The following is a 17,779-nucleotide window of genomic DNA, read 5'->3' as shown; positions in this document are numbered from 1 at the left end:
CGACTCCAGCCCACCAGCACAACAACGTTAATCCGTTCCTGACAAGCTCAACCGTGCTACGTAGGAACAGCTCCCTCTCTCCACCTTCTCACCTCCAAGAGCAATCATGTCAACAATCACCGCCACCGCCCTCCAAACCTCATACGCCCCAATTCTCCCTCTCAGCTTCAATGGGAACCAGTCGGAGACAATCCGCCTCTACCCACTCTCCAACTACACCTTTGGCACCAAGGAGAACCAGCCCGAAGAAGACCCGTCAGTACTTGCCCGCCTAAAGCGCCTCGAAGAGCACTATGAGCTTCATGGAATGCGCCGTACCTGTGAAGGCATCCTCGTCTGTCACGAGCACAATCACCCTCACATCCTGATGCTACAGATTGCAAACGCGTTCTTCAAGCTCCCGGGCGACTACCTCAAGCCCGAGGACGACGAGATCGAGGGGTTCAAGGCGCGACTGAATGAACGGCTCGCACCGGTCGGATCGCAGTTCTCGGGAGAGGGAGTCAATGAGGACTGGGAAATTGGCGACACGTTGGCGCAATGGTGGCGCCCAAACTTTGAGACGTTCATGTACCCATTCATCCCCGCCCACGTAACAAGGCCGAAGGAATGCAAAAAACTCTACTTCATCCAGCTTCCGCGACAGAGTACGTTCCCCGCGTCTCTATCTTGATCAGAACTAACACGATACAGAGGTTCTTAGCGTGCCAAAGAACATGAAGCTCCTCGCCGTCCCGCTCTTCGAACTCTACGATAACACTGCGCGCTACGGCCCCCAGCTATCCGCGATTCCGCATCTGCTCTCGCGTTATAACTTTGAATTCGTGGATGAGAAGGGACAGGTTGTTGCTGCGACACCCGGCCAGGCGCCAGATGCCAACGGCTACGTGCCACAGACGAAGGTTCTGGCCGGTGGCGATATAGAAATCGAGGATTTCCCTACGAATGAGGAGAAGGTTTGAACTTGCAGCACACAAACGGAGTTGGCGTTAGGGAAAGCATGGCTATATGCATAGATACCATAGGACCAGGTGTACAATATGTAATGATCGTCAAGAACATTTGGGTGGGTTGGCATGTTGCAGCCAGCAGAATTGTGACGCTCTAGAACCGATGCTACTCATGCCTTCTCTCCCTGTATCGTAGCCACCACCTTCCTCTGGTGCCTAGCCGCCCTGAACTCTAGATACCACACTCCCTGCCACGTCCCAGTCGCCAGCTTTCCATCCTTTATGGGTATCGTCACGCTCGCTCCAATCAATGCGCTCTTAATATGTGCCTACAGCTTGTTAGCCACTACCTACCCAAACCTTTGCTGAGAGCATACAGGCATATCATCCAAACCCTCCGCCGAGTGTCTGTATAGGTCTCCCTTTTTATCCTCTGGCGCAATGCGGTCAAGCGCATCGCTCATGTCCTCCCTCACATCCGAATCCCAGTTCTCGTTGAGGGAGAGCGCGCAGGACGTGTGCTGGACAAACAGGTTGACAAGGCCTACTTTGTAGCCCTTGAGCTCTGGAAGACTGTCGACGATGTGGTCGGTGATGAGATAGCTGCCCCGCGACTTGGGAGGCAGAGTTATTGTCTTTTGAAACCAGGACATAGTGGCGGGTGTGGGTTTTGGACGCTAGGTGTCTGTGATTGGTATTGGGGAAAGAGCGCTGTTGAGCAAAGATAGAGCGGTACGTGCTACAGATAATGGCAAAGCGAAGGCAAGAAAACAATAATAAGAACGGGTTTGAGGCGGGGTTCAGCGATCTGTCGAGATCGTGAGGTGGGTTGGGAAGTAAAGTTTGGTGGGGGTTATCGGGTAAATGTGATGTCACCGCAGGGCGGTAATTTATAGAAAGTATGGATAGGCTGGTTTATAATAAATCATCTGATAACTTTAAGTTGGATCAAACAATCGCGATCTTTTTCGAGTAGGAGCGGCAACAGGATTTGCAGGTAGTCCAAACCCTTTCGTTCGCTGTTATACACTCCCTTTCCTCTGGACATTTGGCAATCAAAAATAAACGGAGGCATATAAATCATTCCTTTTCTTAACGTGGCATCTCTAGCGCTACTACTCGGACATGCTACATACTCTAGTAGCTAAAACGAATCATCCGCAGATACCGAGAAGGTTGGTAAAAGCAAAGGCAAAGCAAATTTTTGGGTATCTGTGGTGGTAAACATGAGAAGTGCCAATCGCAGGCGGCCATAAAAGAAAGTACCATGTGTGACGCCCAGCCCGATATCAGAGGTAATTTGCTAAAGAAATAAGAAAATAATATAAGACACATAAACTGAATACGGTTCTCAGTGAATCAGCACTCGAGAATCACAATAGTGTTCACACAGCAACCCCGTTCAAACCAGAGACGAGGTCTGCCTGAAAGCTGTCCATGCCCAGCATAGAATCTTCGTCAGCCGAGCTATCTGTAGCGCCATCCATGTTGAGCAGAGCAAATCGGTTGATTGGAGCTCTTGGCTTCGGTGCATTATTCTCCTTTTGAACTGGGCGTGGTTTGAGGACTGGGATGGGAGCAGCACACTCATCGATATCCCATTCGATTTTGCAGCCCTTGTATTTGCTTCGTGACCTGTTTCATGTTAGAATCACAAAATTCACTTATCCACTACACTCACATCATGCAGGTTCTCGCAAACATGGCATTGTGGACGGAATTGGTTGATATATGAGCATCTCTGTCGACGAATTTAATGCTGATGACGACTAGGTTGTGGATGTGATCCAGATCTTCCCGGATAGACTCATCCGTGTGCCTTGTACTTGCGGATCGAATAACGATATTTCTCGTTGCACCCATTCCAATCTTATGGGCGACATGGTTCGCGAGGGTGAAGTGTCGGTCTGACCACGAAATCGCGACCTAGAGTCAATTTAGAACCTGTATTGGCAAAATAGTATAGCTCTACAATACTAACCCTTTTCCCGCAAATATAAAGATCGTTGCGCTTAGCATAGCGGAAAAAATCGTTCGCAGCATTCCCGTCTAGAAAAGAGATAGATGCAGCTCGATCTTGGCTGCGAAGGAAAACATCAAGTAGCATTCCACCTTTGACCGCATCTGTCACATCTGCATGCGTGGTCGCTTCTGGGAGGTTGCTCAATTGTATCGTACGCTTGGCGTTTCTCAAAAACTGGCCATCACGGCCAACTTCAGTGCGGTTGTTGCCATTGTTGAAGTACCCATCCTGCCCTTCATTTTGAGAATAGATGTCATCGAACTGACCACTGTATTCTACGGCCTTCGATGTATGGCCCACCATGTGGCTGCCATAGTTTGTGTATTTATTGGCGTTTTCGTTGTGATAACTGGGAGCAATTCCATATGCTGTGGGAGGCTCTGGGGCCCGAGTCAATTGTGGGGGGTTGGCATCTGATGTGCCGCCTGGTGCCAAGTTGGTGCTATCCTGAGCGCTGATTGGAGTGTCGTTAACAAGGATCTATATCGCCTCTGGGTTAGTTTCTGATATGTAGAGTTTGAAGTGAAAGCTTGCATCAAGAATGTCTTTTGAGACCCCCCCTTTGTATAGGTTCCGGCGTAGATTTGCTAATGCACACACAGTAAGTCCTGAGCTGCGCCGCACTGATAGAGCCTGGAATCTGGCGTGGAGGCCTGAGGGGCTGTCATACCGTATTCTCGAGAAGAAACAAGCTATATGTTGTAAATATGACAGTTGCATAAAATGGGGGAAGTGTATAATAACGTACCAGCCCATCGTAGTCAGATTTGGTAATTGTCACCATGGGCAGGTCCGTAGGAGTACTGTGGTCTACGCCAGAAGAATGCTACATTGGAAATTGCATTAGAATAGCTTCAAAATCTGCGTTGTAAACATACAAACTGGGCTCTGTTGTAAATATTCATATTAGCCTGGATGTTACATCTGCCTACGGCGCCAAGGGGCCCCTATCAGCGGGTGTAACTCACTTTCGCAGCAGGGTTTCAAAATAAGCTCTGTCCAGAGTCACAGAACTAGACAAAGTAGCCATTTGGTCTTTCCAGATAACTTCGAGGACGACTATCCACGTCGTGCACTCCTGTATATCTGGTATTTGTTTACCTTCAAGAAGGATGGGATGTTGGACAAACGACGCAATATTCAGAGGGATAAGGCGTGCTTGATAGAGCTTAGCGCGTGAATTAGGGTTGGCGCTAAATTAATCGCCTCTGTTGGTGCGGGGTGTGGGTCGCTCTTGCCTCCTGTATATTATATCACGTGCAGAAGATTGTGATACTCACGTGACTAGAGGGGAGATGGTGAGGGAGCGGGGCTGGCTGGGAGAATGCCATACTGAAAGAGCAACAGGGAGTATAAGAACCAGCAAAATTCTGTAATATATACTGATAGTTAAATACATTATGTCCCACCTGTAGCAATAGCATATTTAAAATTGTAGATGGTACCAAAAGACTTTAATCCCACCCGCCACTGAAATATCATCTGGCATCACCAAATTGTCTTACGCGAAATTTTAGGGCTAGCCGACAGCGCGCCCGCAAATTCTCCCTCTGACAACGTCAAAGCCAACGACAGCGACGTCTACCTCAAGCATCTCAAAATGAGCGGATTCCAGAACAGCGGCATCCCGCCTAGGGACTTGGATGATGCGTCTGATGTCGCGGAGGAGGTCCTGGCCGCCGACTACCGTGAGCAGGTCAACTATCAGGATGACGACTTCGGCGGGGAGTTAAGCATGGCCCAGCAGACCGACGACATCCAGTCGCGGCTTGCCGCTGCTGCGCAACCATTGGACTTTTCCGCCTCCCTTGAGGTCAAGTTCCAGAGCTACGACAGCTACTGCAGCTTGTTCCACTTCATCTTGAACTCGGACGGGCCGGTTGACTTGGAGCCACCTTCCGTAAGATTGTCCTAATCCAAGCAGCAAGACCGAAACTAATGTTGCCGGCTGTAGTACTACTGGGCATGGGATGTCATCGACGAATTTATCTACCAGTTCAACAGCTTCTGCTCCTACAGGAACAAGATTGCGCGACAAGCCAACAACGACGAGGAAGTCCAACTCCTCCGCGACAACCCCAACACCTGGGGCTGCTACAGCGTTCTGAACGTGCTGTACTCCCTCATCCAGCGATCCCAGATCAATGAACAATTAGCCGCCATGAAGCGCAACGAAGAGCCGATGGCGGTCGCTGGTGACTACGGTTCCAAGTCCATCTACCGCATGTTGGGATACTTCTCGATCATTGGTCTCCTGCGCGTCCACTGCCTGTTGGGCGACTTCAGCCTCGCGCTCAAGACCCTCGACGACATCGAGCTCAACAAGAAGGCCATGTTCGCCCGCGTCATGGCTGCGCACTTCACAACCTACTACTACGTTGGTTTCTCCTACATGATGATGCGCAGATACGCCGATGCCATCCGCATGTTCAGCCACATCCTCATCTACGTCTCGAGGACCAAGAACTTCCAGAAGGGAACACAGTACGATTCCATCTCGAAGAAGAACGGCCAGATGTACGCGCTTATCGCCATCTGCGTTGCTCTCCACCCAACCAGACTGGATGACACCATCCACACCGCCCTGCGCGAGAAGTACGGCGACCAGCTCCTCAAGCTCCAGCGCGGTGGCGAGGAGTCCCTCCCAGTTTACGAGGAGCTTTTCCGCTCTGCGTGCCCCAAGTTCATCTCCCCAACGCCTCCCGACTTCGATACCCCAGAGCTCAACGTGGACCCCATTGAGCACCACCTTACGATCTTCATGGACGAGGTCAAGACTAATATGTGGAGCCCAACCGTGAAGTCTTACCTGAGACTTTACACCACAATGGACTTGAAGAAGCTGGCTGGCTTCCTCGAGGTTGAGCCTGAGGAGCTCCGCAGCTTCCTCTTGGTCAACAAGCAAAGGAGCAGACAGACAAGATGGGCCGAGAACGGGCTTTTGGATGGAGAGGTTGTCAACGCTAATGATCTTGATTACGCTATGCAAGGGGTATGTTTTCCAATGTGCTTTATTTTAGGATGTCAGTTTGCTAACATACGACGCAGGATCTTATCCACATCTCTGAGGCAAAGGTTGGTCGCAAGTTGGTGGACTGGTACTTGCGCAACTTGGCCCGCACATATTAGAAAACGCGGTGTGATGGTTTACTCTGATGAACTGAACGCCGATATGGATTTGCATGGTTGGGGCGTAAATGGTATAAAACTGGGGTGCTGACGGTCGACTTTGAAATAGATGTCAACAACCGTGATTCCCTGTTAGTTAGTTTATTAGGCAGTAAGCAAGAAACAAAGAGTTTTAGAGATTGGAGATTGCAAATGGGTGTGACTGGTGATATGCATCTGCAGTCTTAGTTAATGCAGTGGGCTGCTGGCCGGTCTTGGAATGTTGGAATGTGGGAATGTGGGAATGTGGGAATGTGGGCATGTTGGAATGTTGGAATGCCGTATGGAGCAAGCTGAAGCCAAGCCGCAGGGGGGACGATGCCCCGCAACCCTTCGCTTGCTGCATTGTCTGGGCGGAGCGGCGACCTGTTTCACAACTGCTGTCAGCAAAACATATAATATCCGAACGTCCAAATTCACAGTTATTGCTACCTTGAGCCTTCTGCTCCTGCGATATAATGCTGTACATTTTGGAGGGTTAATTGAAACACCCGAAGATTCGCGTTTCGGTGGCACCTGCTACCCGTTTTTTTTGTTTACTTCGTTCACTCCTTAGAATCACAAAATCTAGAGTCAACTCACGGCAGTGGTCATAACCGACGACCTGCCGTGCCAGAGAGCTATTCAGCGGAAGCTGCGTGAAGGGCGTCCACTTGCTACCTTCCTTTTGGTAGGTAGCACTCTGGATTTCAGCTTCTAGAACCCCTCCTGCTGGGCATAGAGCACACTAGACAGTAGCAGCAAAGGCTGTCCACCACTAAGCAAAACATGTCAACTACATCAGGTCCAAGGACCCCAGATTCTGCCTCTCCAGAAACCCCCTCTTCCCCCTCGTCCTCCAGGCCACAAAGAGATGCCTCGGTCGCGGGCCGATTCAGCCTGCCAAGTAGCCCAAGACTGGATACCATCACGGAGCATATGGCGACTACGCAAATTGGGAGGCACGGATCTGTCTCCAGCATTTCATTTCTACCACCAAGTGAAATGTCTGGTGTCTCCTGGGCAGAGTCAAAGCCGCGAAAGTTGGGAAGGCGCAGGACATTATCACCCCCAGCACCAAGGTTAGTGCAGTTTATTTCTTCAATATTCTATCTACAAGTTGTCCTATATACGTCAGCATGCAGCTGGATATTATACTGAGCTTCTGCTCGGCAGGACCGCCGTTTATCAATATCTGCGTTTTGGCGGGGGCTGATAGTTACGAGGAGCTTCGCTTTGTGGCGACTGGCGGCCCGGCGTCAACCCCACCTTCGCACCTTATCTCAACCTACTTCGATTGTTAGCTCATAGTACCGCGGCCGTTGCTCATGTTCTACCCTGCCCCATTCTCTACCAATATAACCTAATATACCTTCTTATGTCGGATCTAACAGAACCGCGCAGCAAGTTTGTGCCTCACGTTTCATTCGACAACTTCGCTGGCGGGGAGCCGACGGAGAGCAATACGATATCGCTCACGTTGAACGAGAAACATCGAGGTTATCAGCACAACAGGCGATCGCGTACGCTTATGGTAGGTGTCGATGAGAATGCCTACTCTAATTATGCGCTGCAATGGATGCTAGATGAAATGGTGGACGATGGCGATGAGATTATCTGTCTGCATGTTGTCGAGAAAGACTCGAAGATTAGGAACGACAAGAGCGTTACACAGAAGAGTTACCAGAAGGAGGCCAAGAGGCTCATGAAGGAAATACAAGACAAGAATGCGGAACAGAGGTCTATAAGCATCGTGCTTGAGTTTGCGGTTGGGAAGCTACAGCAAACATTTCAGAAAATGGTCAGTATTGTTACAGCCTGATTGTCGCATTGGTCCTGAATATCTACTGATCGGCCTATTTTACAGATCCAGCTTTACGAACCAGCTATGCTCATTGTCGGTACGAGAGGGCGCAGTCTAGGGGGCGTCCAAGGCCTGATCAACAATCGCAACTCCTTCTCCAAGTGGTGCCTACAATACTCTCCCGTACCTGTCGTAGTCGTACGACCGAATGATAAACGAGACAAGAAGAAGAAGAAACGAGTGAACGACCCCACACGACACAACTACGCGCACATGTTGGAGGGGAGCAGTTTAGGAACACACGAGGCGAATCTGCTCCCCAGCAGGTCAGAGATTCCGGTCGAAATTCTTCCAACCAGAACGCGGGATGATGAAGCACACGAGGTCGCGGCTGCGCTTGGCCTTCCGGCGAGATTTGATCCCACAATCCGGTTGCTGGATGTCAATAAGAGGTTGCATGCGCATGCGCAGCAGACACAGACGCAGACACAGACGCAGACACAGACGCAGACACAGACGCAGACACAGACGCAAACCCATAGCACGACAGCCTCGCAAGAAAGCTTTTTTGACAGCAGGCCATCCACCCCAGGCGGTGGGGGGACCTTGAAGTCTAGCGTTGCAGACAGCCGTGGGGCTAGCGATGATGAATTGGGAGACGATGATGACGAATTCGAGGTTACTCCTGGTGCCGCCTTGATTGGGGATGTTCCGGAGGCTCTGGAGAAGCATCAGAAGCTGCAGGCGATGGAGCAGGGCGAGGCGGCAGCATTGGCTGCGGGACGGAAACGATCTCTCGAATCGGTAGATAGTACTCGGTGTTCCACCCACTCGCTTCGCTCGTAGGTGGCGACAGCAAGTTGTGCGTGCGACAGCAAGATGTGCGTACACCGCTATTTTGATATATAGAAAAAATAATAGTATTCTTCATAACGTAGTATCTACAATGCCTCAAAATAACGATCCTACTATGATTGCTCGCCTTAATGAGGCCCAACAGTTCTTCTTAAAACAACCAAGTACATATACAATTGCTTGGGTTGCAAATAAATTCAATGTCAACCGTGAGACACTCCGACGTCGTATTACGAGTACTACGTCTCCTCAATTACCCCACGGAGGTAGCAATCGAGTCTTATCTCAATCGCAAGAGACCGCGGTCTGTCAATTCATATACGACCAACTTGAGCGCGGGGTCCCTGCCAACCGATCTATGATACTACGGGCAGTTGCAGACTTACGACCTAATCGTACGATACCATCACAACGGTGGCTACAACGCTTTCTAAAAGCACACCCCGAATTTCATACAATTCACACGAAGACGTTAAATACACATCGGAAGCAAGCACAAAAGAAAGAGGTGTTTGAGGAATTCTTTCTCACATATAACGCCCTTATTACAAAACATAACATTAAGCCATATAATTTATGGAATGTTGATGAGACAGGCTATATGATTGGGTGTTATAAGTCTACGGCTGTTATTGTACCAATCGGTGTAAAGCAGTGGACTGTTGATAATCCTGAGAATCGGCTCTCTGTTACTGTAATTGAGGCAGTAAATGCAAGTGGTGCTGCACTTGCAGAAGCTATCATTATCCCTGGCAAACTTCATATGGATTCATGGTACAATGATGACCTTGAGCCAAATGCTCTCATTATTGTAAATGAGAGCGGGTATTCAAACGACGACATTGCAATCCAATACCTTATGCATTTTATCCAACTATCTGCAGAGCATATGGCACCAGATGATACTCGCCTCTTATTACTTGACGGCCATGACTCTCATAAAACAGAGCGCTTTCTTACATTAGCAGAAGAGCATAACATTGTTATTTGCTGCCTTCCTGCTCATACAACACATCTATTACAACCTCTTGATGTAGCGGTTTTTAAGCAGTGCAAACACTTTCATCAAAAGGCACTTGATCAAGCAGTACGTAGCTACGACTATGAGTATAAGCTACGTACGTTCCTTTCAGACCTCCCGCAAATCCGACGGCAATCTCTAACTGTCCGTACAATTCAATCTGGTTGGAGAAATACAGGACTATATCCATATAATCCTCCACTTGTAATTGACAAGATACAAGAGACTCGGAATCAAACACCTGATTATGAGCCATTTGCTTCATATAATATTATCTCAACACCGAAAACAACTATGCAAAGTGTGCAAGCGGTTGAACATTGGCAGAAGAGAGCAGAGGAAGCTTTCTCATCGCCTTCAAGAGAAGGGTTTCAATCATTTGCACGTGGAACTACAGTTGTTCTACACCGGGCAGAGCTCTATAAGACCGAGCTAGATATTATGACTCTACGTGCAGTAGAGCAGAAGGCAGCAAAGGCAAGGGCACGGAAATCACTACAGAAAGGAGGGCAGTTATATGCATCAGATGCACGGAAAATGCGGGAAGAGAAGAAAGCAAAGTTGCAAGCAAAAGCAGACGCAAGAGCAGCAAGGGAATCGGACCAAGTAGTAAAGCAGCTACAAGCGCAAGCACGTAAAATCGAAATTGAAGAGCGTAAGGTTGAGAGGAAGCGGGTAGCAGAGCGGAAGAAGGAAGGGTTGAAATCAAAAGTGATCATTTTACGGTATAGTAAGGATCAAAGTGATAGTAGCAATAGTGGCAGTAGCGATAGTGATAGTAGTTCTATTGATTTTATGTTTTAATTATATAGTTATATAGTTGATATATAAGGCGTCTTTTTCTTCGTTTTATGTGTCGCACATCTTGCTGTCGCACGCACAACTTGCTGTCGCCACCTACGAGCGAAGCGAGTGGGTGGAACACCGAGTAGTATCTCCAACTCGGGAAATGATCAAGGATAGATGCATGGTACTTTTAATTAATGAATACACTTTACTTACGCGGCCCAAAGTCTGAGGAAATGTGCCCAACTGATAATTGATACTATGAAAGATGATAGGATTTCTTCTTTTAGCTTGGGTTTTCAGTACTTGTCCAATCGAAAGGCTGTAACAATTCCGAGTTACCAAGGGTATTTATGTTACCTATAGTTTGTAGACTGTCCAGTGGAGACATCCCATCACGTGATCCATGTCGATCTCCCGTCCGCATGCAGCCTTGCCAGCTCCGATACGACCACATCACCTCCTCAACACCATAAACCCCCCGTGCAAAGCACCGCCATCCTCAACCCAATGACTTGATATGCGCCAGAGCTTCGTCCTCCCAGCACCGAGGACCTAGTCCAATGCTCCCCCCCGACGACACGTGCGATGAGTCGTGCCGGATGCCGCTGCGGCCGCGCGCCCTGTTGTCCTTCCACTCCCTCGGCACGATCGGGTCCGCGCTGCCCTTCATCCTGACTTTTGTCATTGTCAGCTACCTGGTTGCGCGACACGTCTTTCCGCTGCTCGCTGGCGCTGCTTCTCGCGTCGATGACGACTACTACCTCCCTTCCGACGCTCCGCCGGCACTGAAGGAGGCGGAAGCGAAACACAATACCTGGCCTCTGCGCCGACAAATTGCTGCTGCTAGCTTTGGCTTTACGATCGCCCTGGCTGCTGTACTTGCCGAATTGATACTATGCGAGATCTCGAGCGCGCTCGATCCCGACGCCCGGGCCCTGACGCTGCGCGTCACGGTGCCTGCGCTGCTGGTTCTGCTAGTCCTATGGATCCCATTCCTGGAGATACAATCCGTAATCCGCGGCGCTGGATGGGACTTCACAAACCGGCGAGACGGGCGACTGAATAAGATCCCATGCATCTTGCAAGCCCTCTTCTTCGCCATCTGGATCTCGATATTCTGGTTCTCAGACTTCTCCAGCACTGCCTCCTCATTCGACGACATGCTCGCACGCACCCCCACCCCCTCCCTATCCGACGCAGCACTGTCCCGCGTGGGCGTCGTAGGCGTCTCCCTCATGGCTCTCCTCTCAGGCTTCGCTTCCGTCTCCTCACCCTGGCAAGCTTTCTTCCAACGCTCCCGCCCCCTCACCGACTCCGATCTGGCCCGCAAAGCGACAGGATTGGACGCTACGAACGATCTCCTAGCAGCCAAGAAAAGCCGTCTGCGCGCTCTAAACCACAAACTCTCCGACGCCCCCGGAGAAGGCTTCATGACCCGTGTCCTCGGCTCCATCCGCGGCAACCCCGACGCCACAGAGGTACAGGCCCTCCAAATGGAAATCTCCGGCCTTGAAACAATGGCCGTAAGTCTCTCGACCTCATACACGCTCCTCCAAGCCCGACACGCCGCACAAACGCGCGCCAAGTCACCGTTAGGACGATGTCTGGTCGTCTCGGATGTGGCGTTCTCGATATACTGCGTCTACCGCATTATCGCTACGTCCATCACCACCTTACAGCGCTCATCGCACCCGCATAGCACGTTTTCGACTACCGATCCCATTAATCGCGTTCTCAGCCTCCTAGTAAAACACGTCGACGCCTCCCTCGACCAAGCCGCCTGGGCGCGCCAAATCTCCTTCCTCCTTGCCGGCATCATGCTCTTGTTATCCTTCAACTCCGTCCTCCAAACCCTTCACGTATTCTCTCGTTTCGCGCCCGGACTAGTGCGACAAGCGCAAGCCAACTTACCGTTGGTGGTCGCGCAGATAAGCGCAATGTATGTTATCAGCGCGGCATTGTTACTCAGGAGTAATTTACCGGCTGAGATGGCGAGTGGGATTGGACAGGCGCTGGGGAAGGGGGTGGATGCGGGGTTTGTGGAGAGGTGGTTTGAGGGCTGGTTTCTTGTGGGTGGGGGGGCGACGGCGTTGGGGATTTGGGGGGGAGGAGGTTGGGGGAGGGGGAGGGGGAGGGGTGGGATGATTGGGGGGGGAGGTGGAGTTGGGGACTAAGAGGAGTTGATGGATGCTCAAAGCTAGAAGCTGGAGGCAAGAGGCAGGAGGGAAGAGGGAAGGGGAGTTTGGGATTTCTGCAGATACCGGTCATGGAAGGGAGTTTTTATAGCGACTTGTTATTATGGTATTCTGAGGACAGACAGGTGGTGTCGTCCTCTACAAATACAGATGGAAGTAGATGTCGAATCCGAAAATCACCATCTAAACCTTGGAAGAGCGACAGCTGTCCTACTCTCACCCTCAAGCAAATCATGACATGACCAGCGACAGCCTGGCCCACTTCTAGCATATATATATCCATATACATATCCATATCCAACCCATCAATCTAATCATATCTTATCACTCACCCATCTAAGAATCAGACCCCCTTTTCCCCTGTCTACCCCTGGCAACTCAGCCCTGCCCCCTCTCCACAGCGGCCGAATACGAAAAACTCCACTCAACACACGAAGCGTCGATCACTCGTGTACGGAAATAGTTCAATTAGACACGCATCACCGATCGACCGAGCGCATTGTCCTTAGACATGAGGTTTGTATTCTATATTATGGACAGCATTGGCAAGGAGAAGTAAGTAGATGTGGAAATTGGATATACTGTACCTTACCCAAGCGCCAAGATTAACCTCGCTGTCCTCATTTCACAAAATGGCAGGCAGAGAGTATTGGCGGAGTATTGGCATTCATAACAATTCGGTCCCTCCCCGCCGGCCCGACGAGATTCTCCTTTCCCCAGCGCATTCATCTGCCGCGGCACCTAGCATCCAGCAGACATTCGCCGCGGCACCTAGCAGTCAGCAGACATTCGCCGCGGCACCTAGCATCCAGCACACATTCGCCGCGGCACCTAGCATCCAGCACGCCGTCGCCGGCGAGGGATGTATCCGACACTATTGATATGTGAGTTATGCTACACGCCTATGCACACACACACACTTTCGGGCGCACAACTCCCCGTAAGTACCGCGCAATTACCACGCTCCACCCGCCTGTCACAGAACAAAATCTCAGATCAATAAAACCCCACCACGAGTAAACCCACACCGCGCCAAGCCCCACGCGACATTTTCCATCCATGCCCCGCTGAAAAATCTCGGCGTGGGCAAGGGGTAGCGTGGCAGTCTCGTGGGAAAATCAATTTCTCGTACCTTGCTGGATACCATGGAAGCTCGGCGGTGGGGAATGGCCGAGTGCCCGCCGCCCCTGCAACTGTATACCTTTGTACTAGAGCGAGTGCCGTGTTAAGCGTGTACATACTGTAGATACTTGGTTTTGAGACAGCGCATGACCGCCATGAGGGGACTTCGCGCGCTGGAGGGTTCCGTGAGTTTCCGACGGTATTGAGTGTATTGTATTGTATTGTATTGCATGGAGGGGTACTTTTCGCAGTTGGCGGTTGGAGATCATGATTGCATTCACGAGCAGATCACAAGTAGAAGACACGATAGATAAGTTTGTAAAGTGTTTGTTTGTAATTATTCATGATGATAGACAGGAGGCCTGATTTTTTTTGACCAGGAAGCACTCCTTTGTAACGTTTCCTTATGTATTCCCTTCCCATATGCGCCAGGACATTTGCGTCCGCATCTAGATCTCCCATTCCCATCCCATGATACGATACGATGCTTCCGTAAAAACCCAAGAATGCGCCATGCAATCCACCATGCAATGCAATGCTTTCCCAAAAAACCGCTCCCGCTAATCGCTCAAAAGACCCAGACGGACAGAGTAGTATGCACCTCAGTACACGCTCACCGCCGAAACCAGCTTCCTCTGTGGCAAATAGAACCCCTCATCAAAGAACTGCCCCTTCGCCGGCGACACCTTCGACCCCCTCGCCTCCGCCTTGGGGAAGGCGCGCATGACATCCGCCGGCGGCGAGGGCGGCATCGCCTCATCCTCGCTGCTGCTGTCGTCTTCGTCGATGAGGTCGGGTGGGGAGGCGGGGTGGGAGTGTGTGCGTTGTAAGCTGAGCATGGCGTAGTCCTCCTCGCCGTCGTCTTCGTAGATATCCTCGTCTTCGTCTTCGTCGGATTCGGACTCAGAGTCCGCGGGTGAGGGGATCATTGTGACATCGAATGCTTGGTGGGACTTCACGCGTTGTAAAGTAGCGAAGCCCATATGCACCTCCTCCTCCTCCTCTTCCTCGTCGCTGGAATCACTCTCAGCGTCCTCAACTTGCCAATCCTCCTCAGCCTCCTCCTCAACAACCGAGTCCGCCCACTGGATATGCCTATCCTCCGTCTTCCTCGCACCGCGCACCAAAACATTGAACCAACTCTCCTGCTCCGCCTCAGCGTTGGCAAGTTCAAGCATTAGGGAATCGAGCAGGTTTGCGTGGCCGACGAGGCGGCGGAGGCGGCGGTCGGAGCGCGAGGCTTCGGTGGAGAGCTTGCCGCGCGCGGAGTGGGCGAGGTAGTAGGTTTGGGTTATGGACATTGTTTTGCGTTTGGTTTGTATGGTGATGGTTGTCATTTTGAAATCTGTTTGGGGGATTGGGATCTCGTTTTGGATTTTATGGTGGTGGTGGGGGATTGGTATGAGTCAATAGGCAGACGCAGCGTTTGGGTTTTGGGCGGAAGCGATGTGGCGCGGCGGGTGGTGACGAGGTGATAATGCGTAATGTGGTGGGATAAGTAGGTGATAGGCAGAAGTGTATATCGGTAGGTGGAAGTAGTAGTACTGTGTTATGAAGTATGATTTGAGTATGAGTATGAGTATGGGGTGAGTATACTAAATACTAGATATATGAAGCAGGTGATAGTTTGTTCTGTCTGATGGTATGGTCGAGAAGCAAAAGTAAAAGAAAAAAAAGAAAGACCAGATGAGGTGATGTCGGTGGTATTATACTTGTTGGCCGCCCCTCCGTTATGCTCATGCCCGGAGCCGCGATCCATTGTTTTTTTTTTTTCCCCCCCATAGTTCTAGTTCCAACAGTGCCCAGCTCGCAAGTACAGTATGTGACTCGAGACTAGATAGAGACTAGAGACTACAGGTAGAGACTAGAGACTAGAGACTAGATAGAGACTAGAGACTACAACTAGAGACTACAGCTAGAGACTACAGCTAGAGACTACAGACTAGAGACTACAGACTACAGACTACAGACTCAGACTACAGACTACAGACTACAGACTACAGACTCAGACTACAGACTACAGACTACAGACTACAGACTACAGACTACAGACTACAGACTACAGACTACAGACTACAGACTAGACTACAGACTAGACTACAGACTACAGACTACAGAACTAAGGTAAGTCCGTAAAAGCCGTCTGGTCCGTACCAGCGCTTCGCATGTACCTTGTCTAGGTCGGCAGTCTCGGATTTCTAGACGGGTACAGTCACTCTCGCCCCTGCCAATCCATCTGCTGCCTTGGTACCTTAATTTGCAGCCGTACGGCCCGAATACCCCCCCAATCTCACTCTCCTGGTACGGAATACGGAATACGGAATACGCCGTACAGGTACAGGAGTCCCCTCGCTCTTAACGTTATGCTTCTAACGCCGAAACGAAACACACATACATGCTCTATCTTGCTCAATCCCGTCACATTCCACACCCACCACCGTTCCATCCGATCCCATTTCCTTCCGCCTGTTAGTCAGTCAGTCACTGACGCCATCTGACTGAACCCCCACGTCTCGCTCACATCTCACCTCATCTAATCTCATATCATGTCATGTCATGTCATGTCATGTCATGTCATGTCATGTCATGTCATGTCATGTCATGTCATGTCATGTCATCTCATCTCATCTCATCTCATCGCACCCCACACCTCGCTTCCCTGTTGCGCTTGCCTGTTGCGCAGGCCTACACGTGACGGCTGGTGAAGGGACGGACGGGATGGGGATGGGCTATGCAGCTCTTTGTGGCAGTGTGTGCGGGGGGATGGTAGAGTACTGCCCCCAACACAAAACGTATAAAAATATAAAATAAACTACGGCACCTGTACTGCACGGATCGCCCTCGCTCCGCCATACGCACGCGCAAGCCCCCCAAGGCACCAACACCAACACTCGCGCACGAGGCGGATGTCTTGGGGTCGAGGCGGATGTCTTGGGGTCGAGGCGGATGTCTTGGGGTCGAGGCGGATGTCTTAGGTCGAGGCGGATGTCTTGGGGTCGAGGCGGATGTCTTGGGGTCGAGGCGGATGTCTTAGGTCGAGGCGGATGTCTTGGGGTCGAGGCGGATGTCTTGGGGTCGAGGCGGATGTCTTAGGTCGAGGCGGATGTCTTGGGGTCGCGTTTCTCGGCTGGATTGTTGTTTCGGGCCCGAGGCGAAGGGGGGACACCTCGCGACGGAATCGCCGCACAGTACAATACTACTGTATTATAGCGGGACTCCCACCAAGACAACCAGGAGATAATCCTAGCCGCTGCCTGACTCGCCGATGCGTCACCCTCCACCTGTCACTCTTGCTTCCCTTGTCTTTCTGTACCTCGCTTCCCCAACCCAACCCAATCCCACGCCGTACCGGCGAGTCACCACCCGCCCTCACATACGAGGGTCCGAAAGCGCCGACCGCGCGAGCTGGTTGCTGTTCTAGGTTGTGATCTCGCGATAGATGTCGCGACAAATGTCTGAGGTCTCGCTTCCATCTTCCATAATCTGTTAGGTCTCATGGGGTGTCACCCAGCTTCTATGTGTTGTCCTGTGTCTGTGTCTGTTCCTGCATCTGTTCCTGTGTCTGTCCTGTGTCCGTTCCTGCCTCTGTTCCTGTGTCTGTCCTGTGTCTGTTCCTGCCTCTGTTCCTGTCTGTCCTGTGTCTGTCCTGTGTCTGTTCCTGTGTCTGTCCTGTGTCTGTTCCTGTCTCTGTCCTGCCTCTGTTCCTGCCTCTGTTCCTGCCTCTGTTCCTGTGTCTGTCCTGTGTCTGTTCCTGCCTCTGTTCCTGTCTCTGTTTTCTGTCTCTGATGTTTCTGTGCCGCGTGGTGCCCAAGAAAGGGGGTCTCTCGTCTCGCACTCACCGACGGGTGATGTATCATATCGTCTGCATCATGG

At 51.0% G+C, this 17,779-nt stretch overlaps 8 protein-coding genes across 8 annotated transcripts; 5 read left to right on the top strand and 3 right to left on the bottom strand.

The window, feature by feature from the left end:
- The first annotated feature begins 91 nt into the window (after window positions 1–91).
- Window positions 92–1,863, top strand: VC83_05263 (uncharacterized protein). Its single transcript, XM_024468885.1, has 2 exons — window positions 92–647; window positions 694–1,863. The coding sequence occupies exons 1-2, from the start codon at window positions 107–109 to the stop codon at window positions 960–962; spliced, it is 810 nt and encodes a 269-aa protein (XP_024323212.1). The 5' UTR covers window positions 92–106; the 3' UTR covers window positions 963–1,863.
- VC83_05262 (uncharacterized protein) lies at window positions 1,121–1,603 on the bottom strand (the record flags this gene model as incomplete). Its single annotated transcript, XM_024468884.1, has 2 exons — window positions 1,121–1,279; window positions 1,328–1,603. The coding sequence occupies 2 exons, from the start codon at window positions 1,601–1,603 to the stop codon at window positions 1,121–1,123; spliced, it is 435 nt and encodes a 144-aa protein (XP_024323211.1).
- Window positions 1,864–1,869: 6 nt separating the features above from the next.
- VC83_05261 (uncharacterized protein) lies at window positions 1,870–4,081 on the bottom strand. Its single transcript, XM_024468883.1, has 8 exons — window positions 3,942–4,081; window positions 3,852–3,861; window positions 3,722–3,799; window positions 3,644–3,665; window positions 3,508–3,560; window positions 2,932–3,453; window positions 2,632–2,876; window positions 1,870–2,585 (listed from the first exon to the last, which is right to left on the bottom strand). The coding sequence occupies exons 1-8, from the start codon at window positions 4,001–4,003 to the stop codon at window positions 2,336–2,338; spliced, it is 1,242 nt and encodes a 413-aa protein (XP_024323214.1). The 5' UTR covers window positions 4,004–4,081; the 3' UTR covers window positions 1,870–2,335.
- Window positions 4,082–4,317: 236 nt separating this feature from the next.
- On the top strand, window positions 4,318–6,346 carry VC83_05260 (uncharacterized protein). The gene is made up of 3 exons (XM_024468882.1): window positions 4,318–4,873; window positions 4,928–5,965; window positions 6,022–6,346. The coding sequence occupies exons 1-3, from the start codon at window positions 4,574–4,576 to the stop codon at window positions 6,100–6,102; spliced, it is 1,419 nt and encodes a 472-aa protein (XP_024323213.1). The 5' UTR covers window positions 4,318–4,573; the 3' UTR covers window positions 6,103–6,346.
- A 181-nt stretch (window positions 6,347–6,527) lies between these two features.
- On the top strand, window positions 6,528–8,819 carry VC83_05259 (uncharacterized protein). The gene is made up of 3 exons (XM_024468881.1): window positions 6,528–7,202; window positions 7,525–7,921; window positions 7,988–8,819. Exons 1-3 carry the CDS (start codon window positions 6,910–6,912, stop codon window positions 8,768–8,770), a joined length of 1,473 nt encoding a protein of 490 aa, XP_024323392.1. The 5' UTR covers window positions 6,528–6,909; the 3' UTR covers window positions 8,771–8,819.
- Window positions 8,820–10,894: 2,075 nt separating this feature from the next.
- On the top strand, window positions 10,895–13,088 carry VC83_05258 (uncharacterized protein). The gene has a single exon (XM_024468880.1). It carries the CDS (start codon window positions 11,150–11,152, stop codon window positions 12,761–12,763), a length of 1,614 nt encoding a protein of 537 aa, XP_024323393.1. The 5' UTR covers window positions 10,895–11,149; the 3' UTR covers window positions 12,764–13,088.
- Window positions 13,089–13,347: 259 nt separating this feature from the next.
- On the top strand, window positions 13,348–13,665 carry VC83_05257 (uncharacterized protein; the record flags this gene model as incomplete). Its single annotated transcript, XM_024468879.1, has 1 exon — window positions 13,348–13,665. The coding sequence occupies one exon, from the start codon at window positions 13,348–13,350 to the stop codon at window positions 13,663–13,665; it is 318 nt and encodes a 105-aa protein (XP_024323384.1).
- Window positions 13,666–14,271: 606 nt separating this feature from the next.
- VC83_05256 (uncharacterized protein) lies at window positions 14,272–15,856 on the bottom strand. Its single transcript, XM_024468878.1, has one exon. It carries the CDS (start codon window positions 15,241–15,243, stop codon window positions 14,509–14,511), a length of 735 nt encoding a protein of 244 aa, XP_024323385.1. The 5' UTR covers window positions 15,244–15,856; the 3' UTR covers window positions 14,272–14,508.
- Between the last annotated feature and the right edge of the window lie 1,923 nt (window positions 15,857–17,779).

This window comes from Pseudogymnoascus destructans (genome assembly GCF_001641265.1).
Source record: "Pseudogymnoascus destructans isolate 20631-21 unplaced genomic scaffold scaffold_13, whole genome shotgun sequence".
Classification (NCBI taxonomy): domain Eukaryota; kingdom Fungi; phylum Ascomycota; class Leotiomycetes; order Thelebolales; family Thelebolaceae; genus Pseudogymnoascus; species Pseudogymnoascus destructans.
Note: the sequence above shows the minus strand (reverse complement) of the source record. Positions and strands in the feature narration are given on the sequence as shown.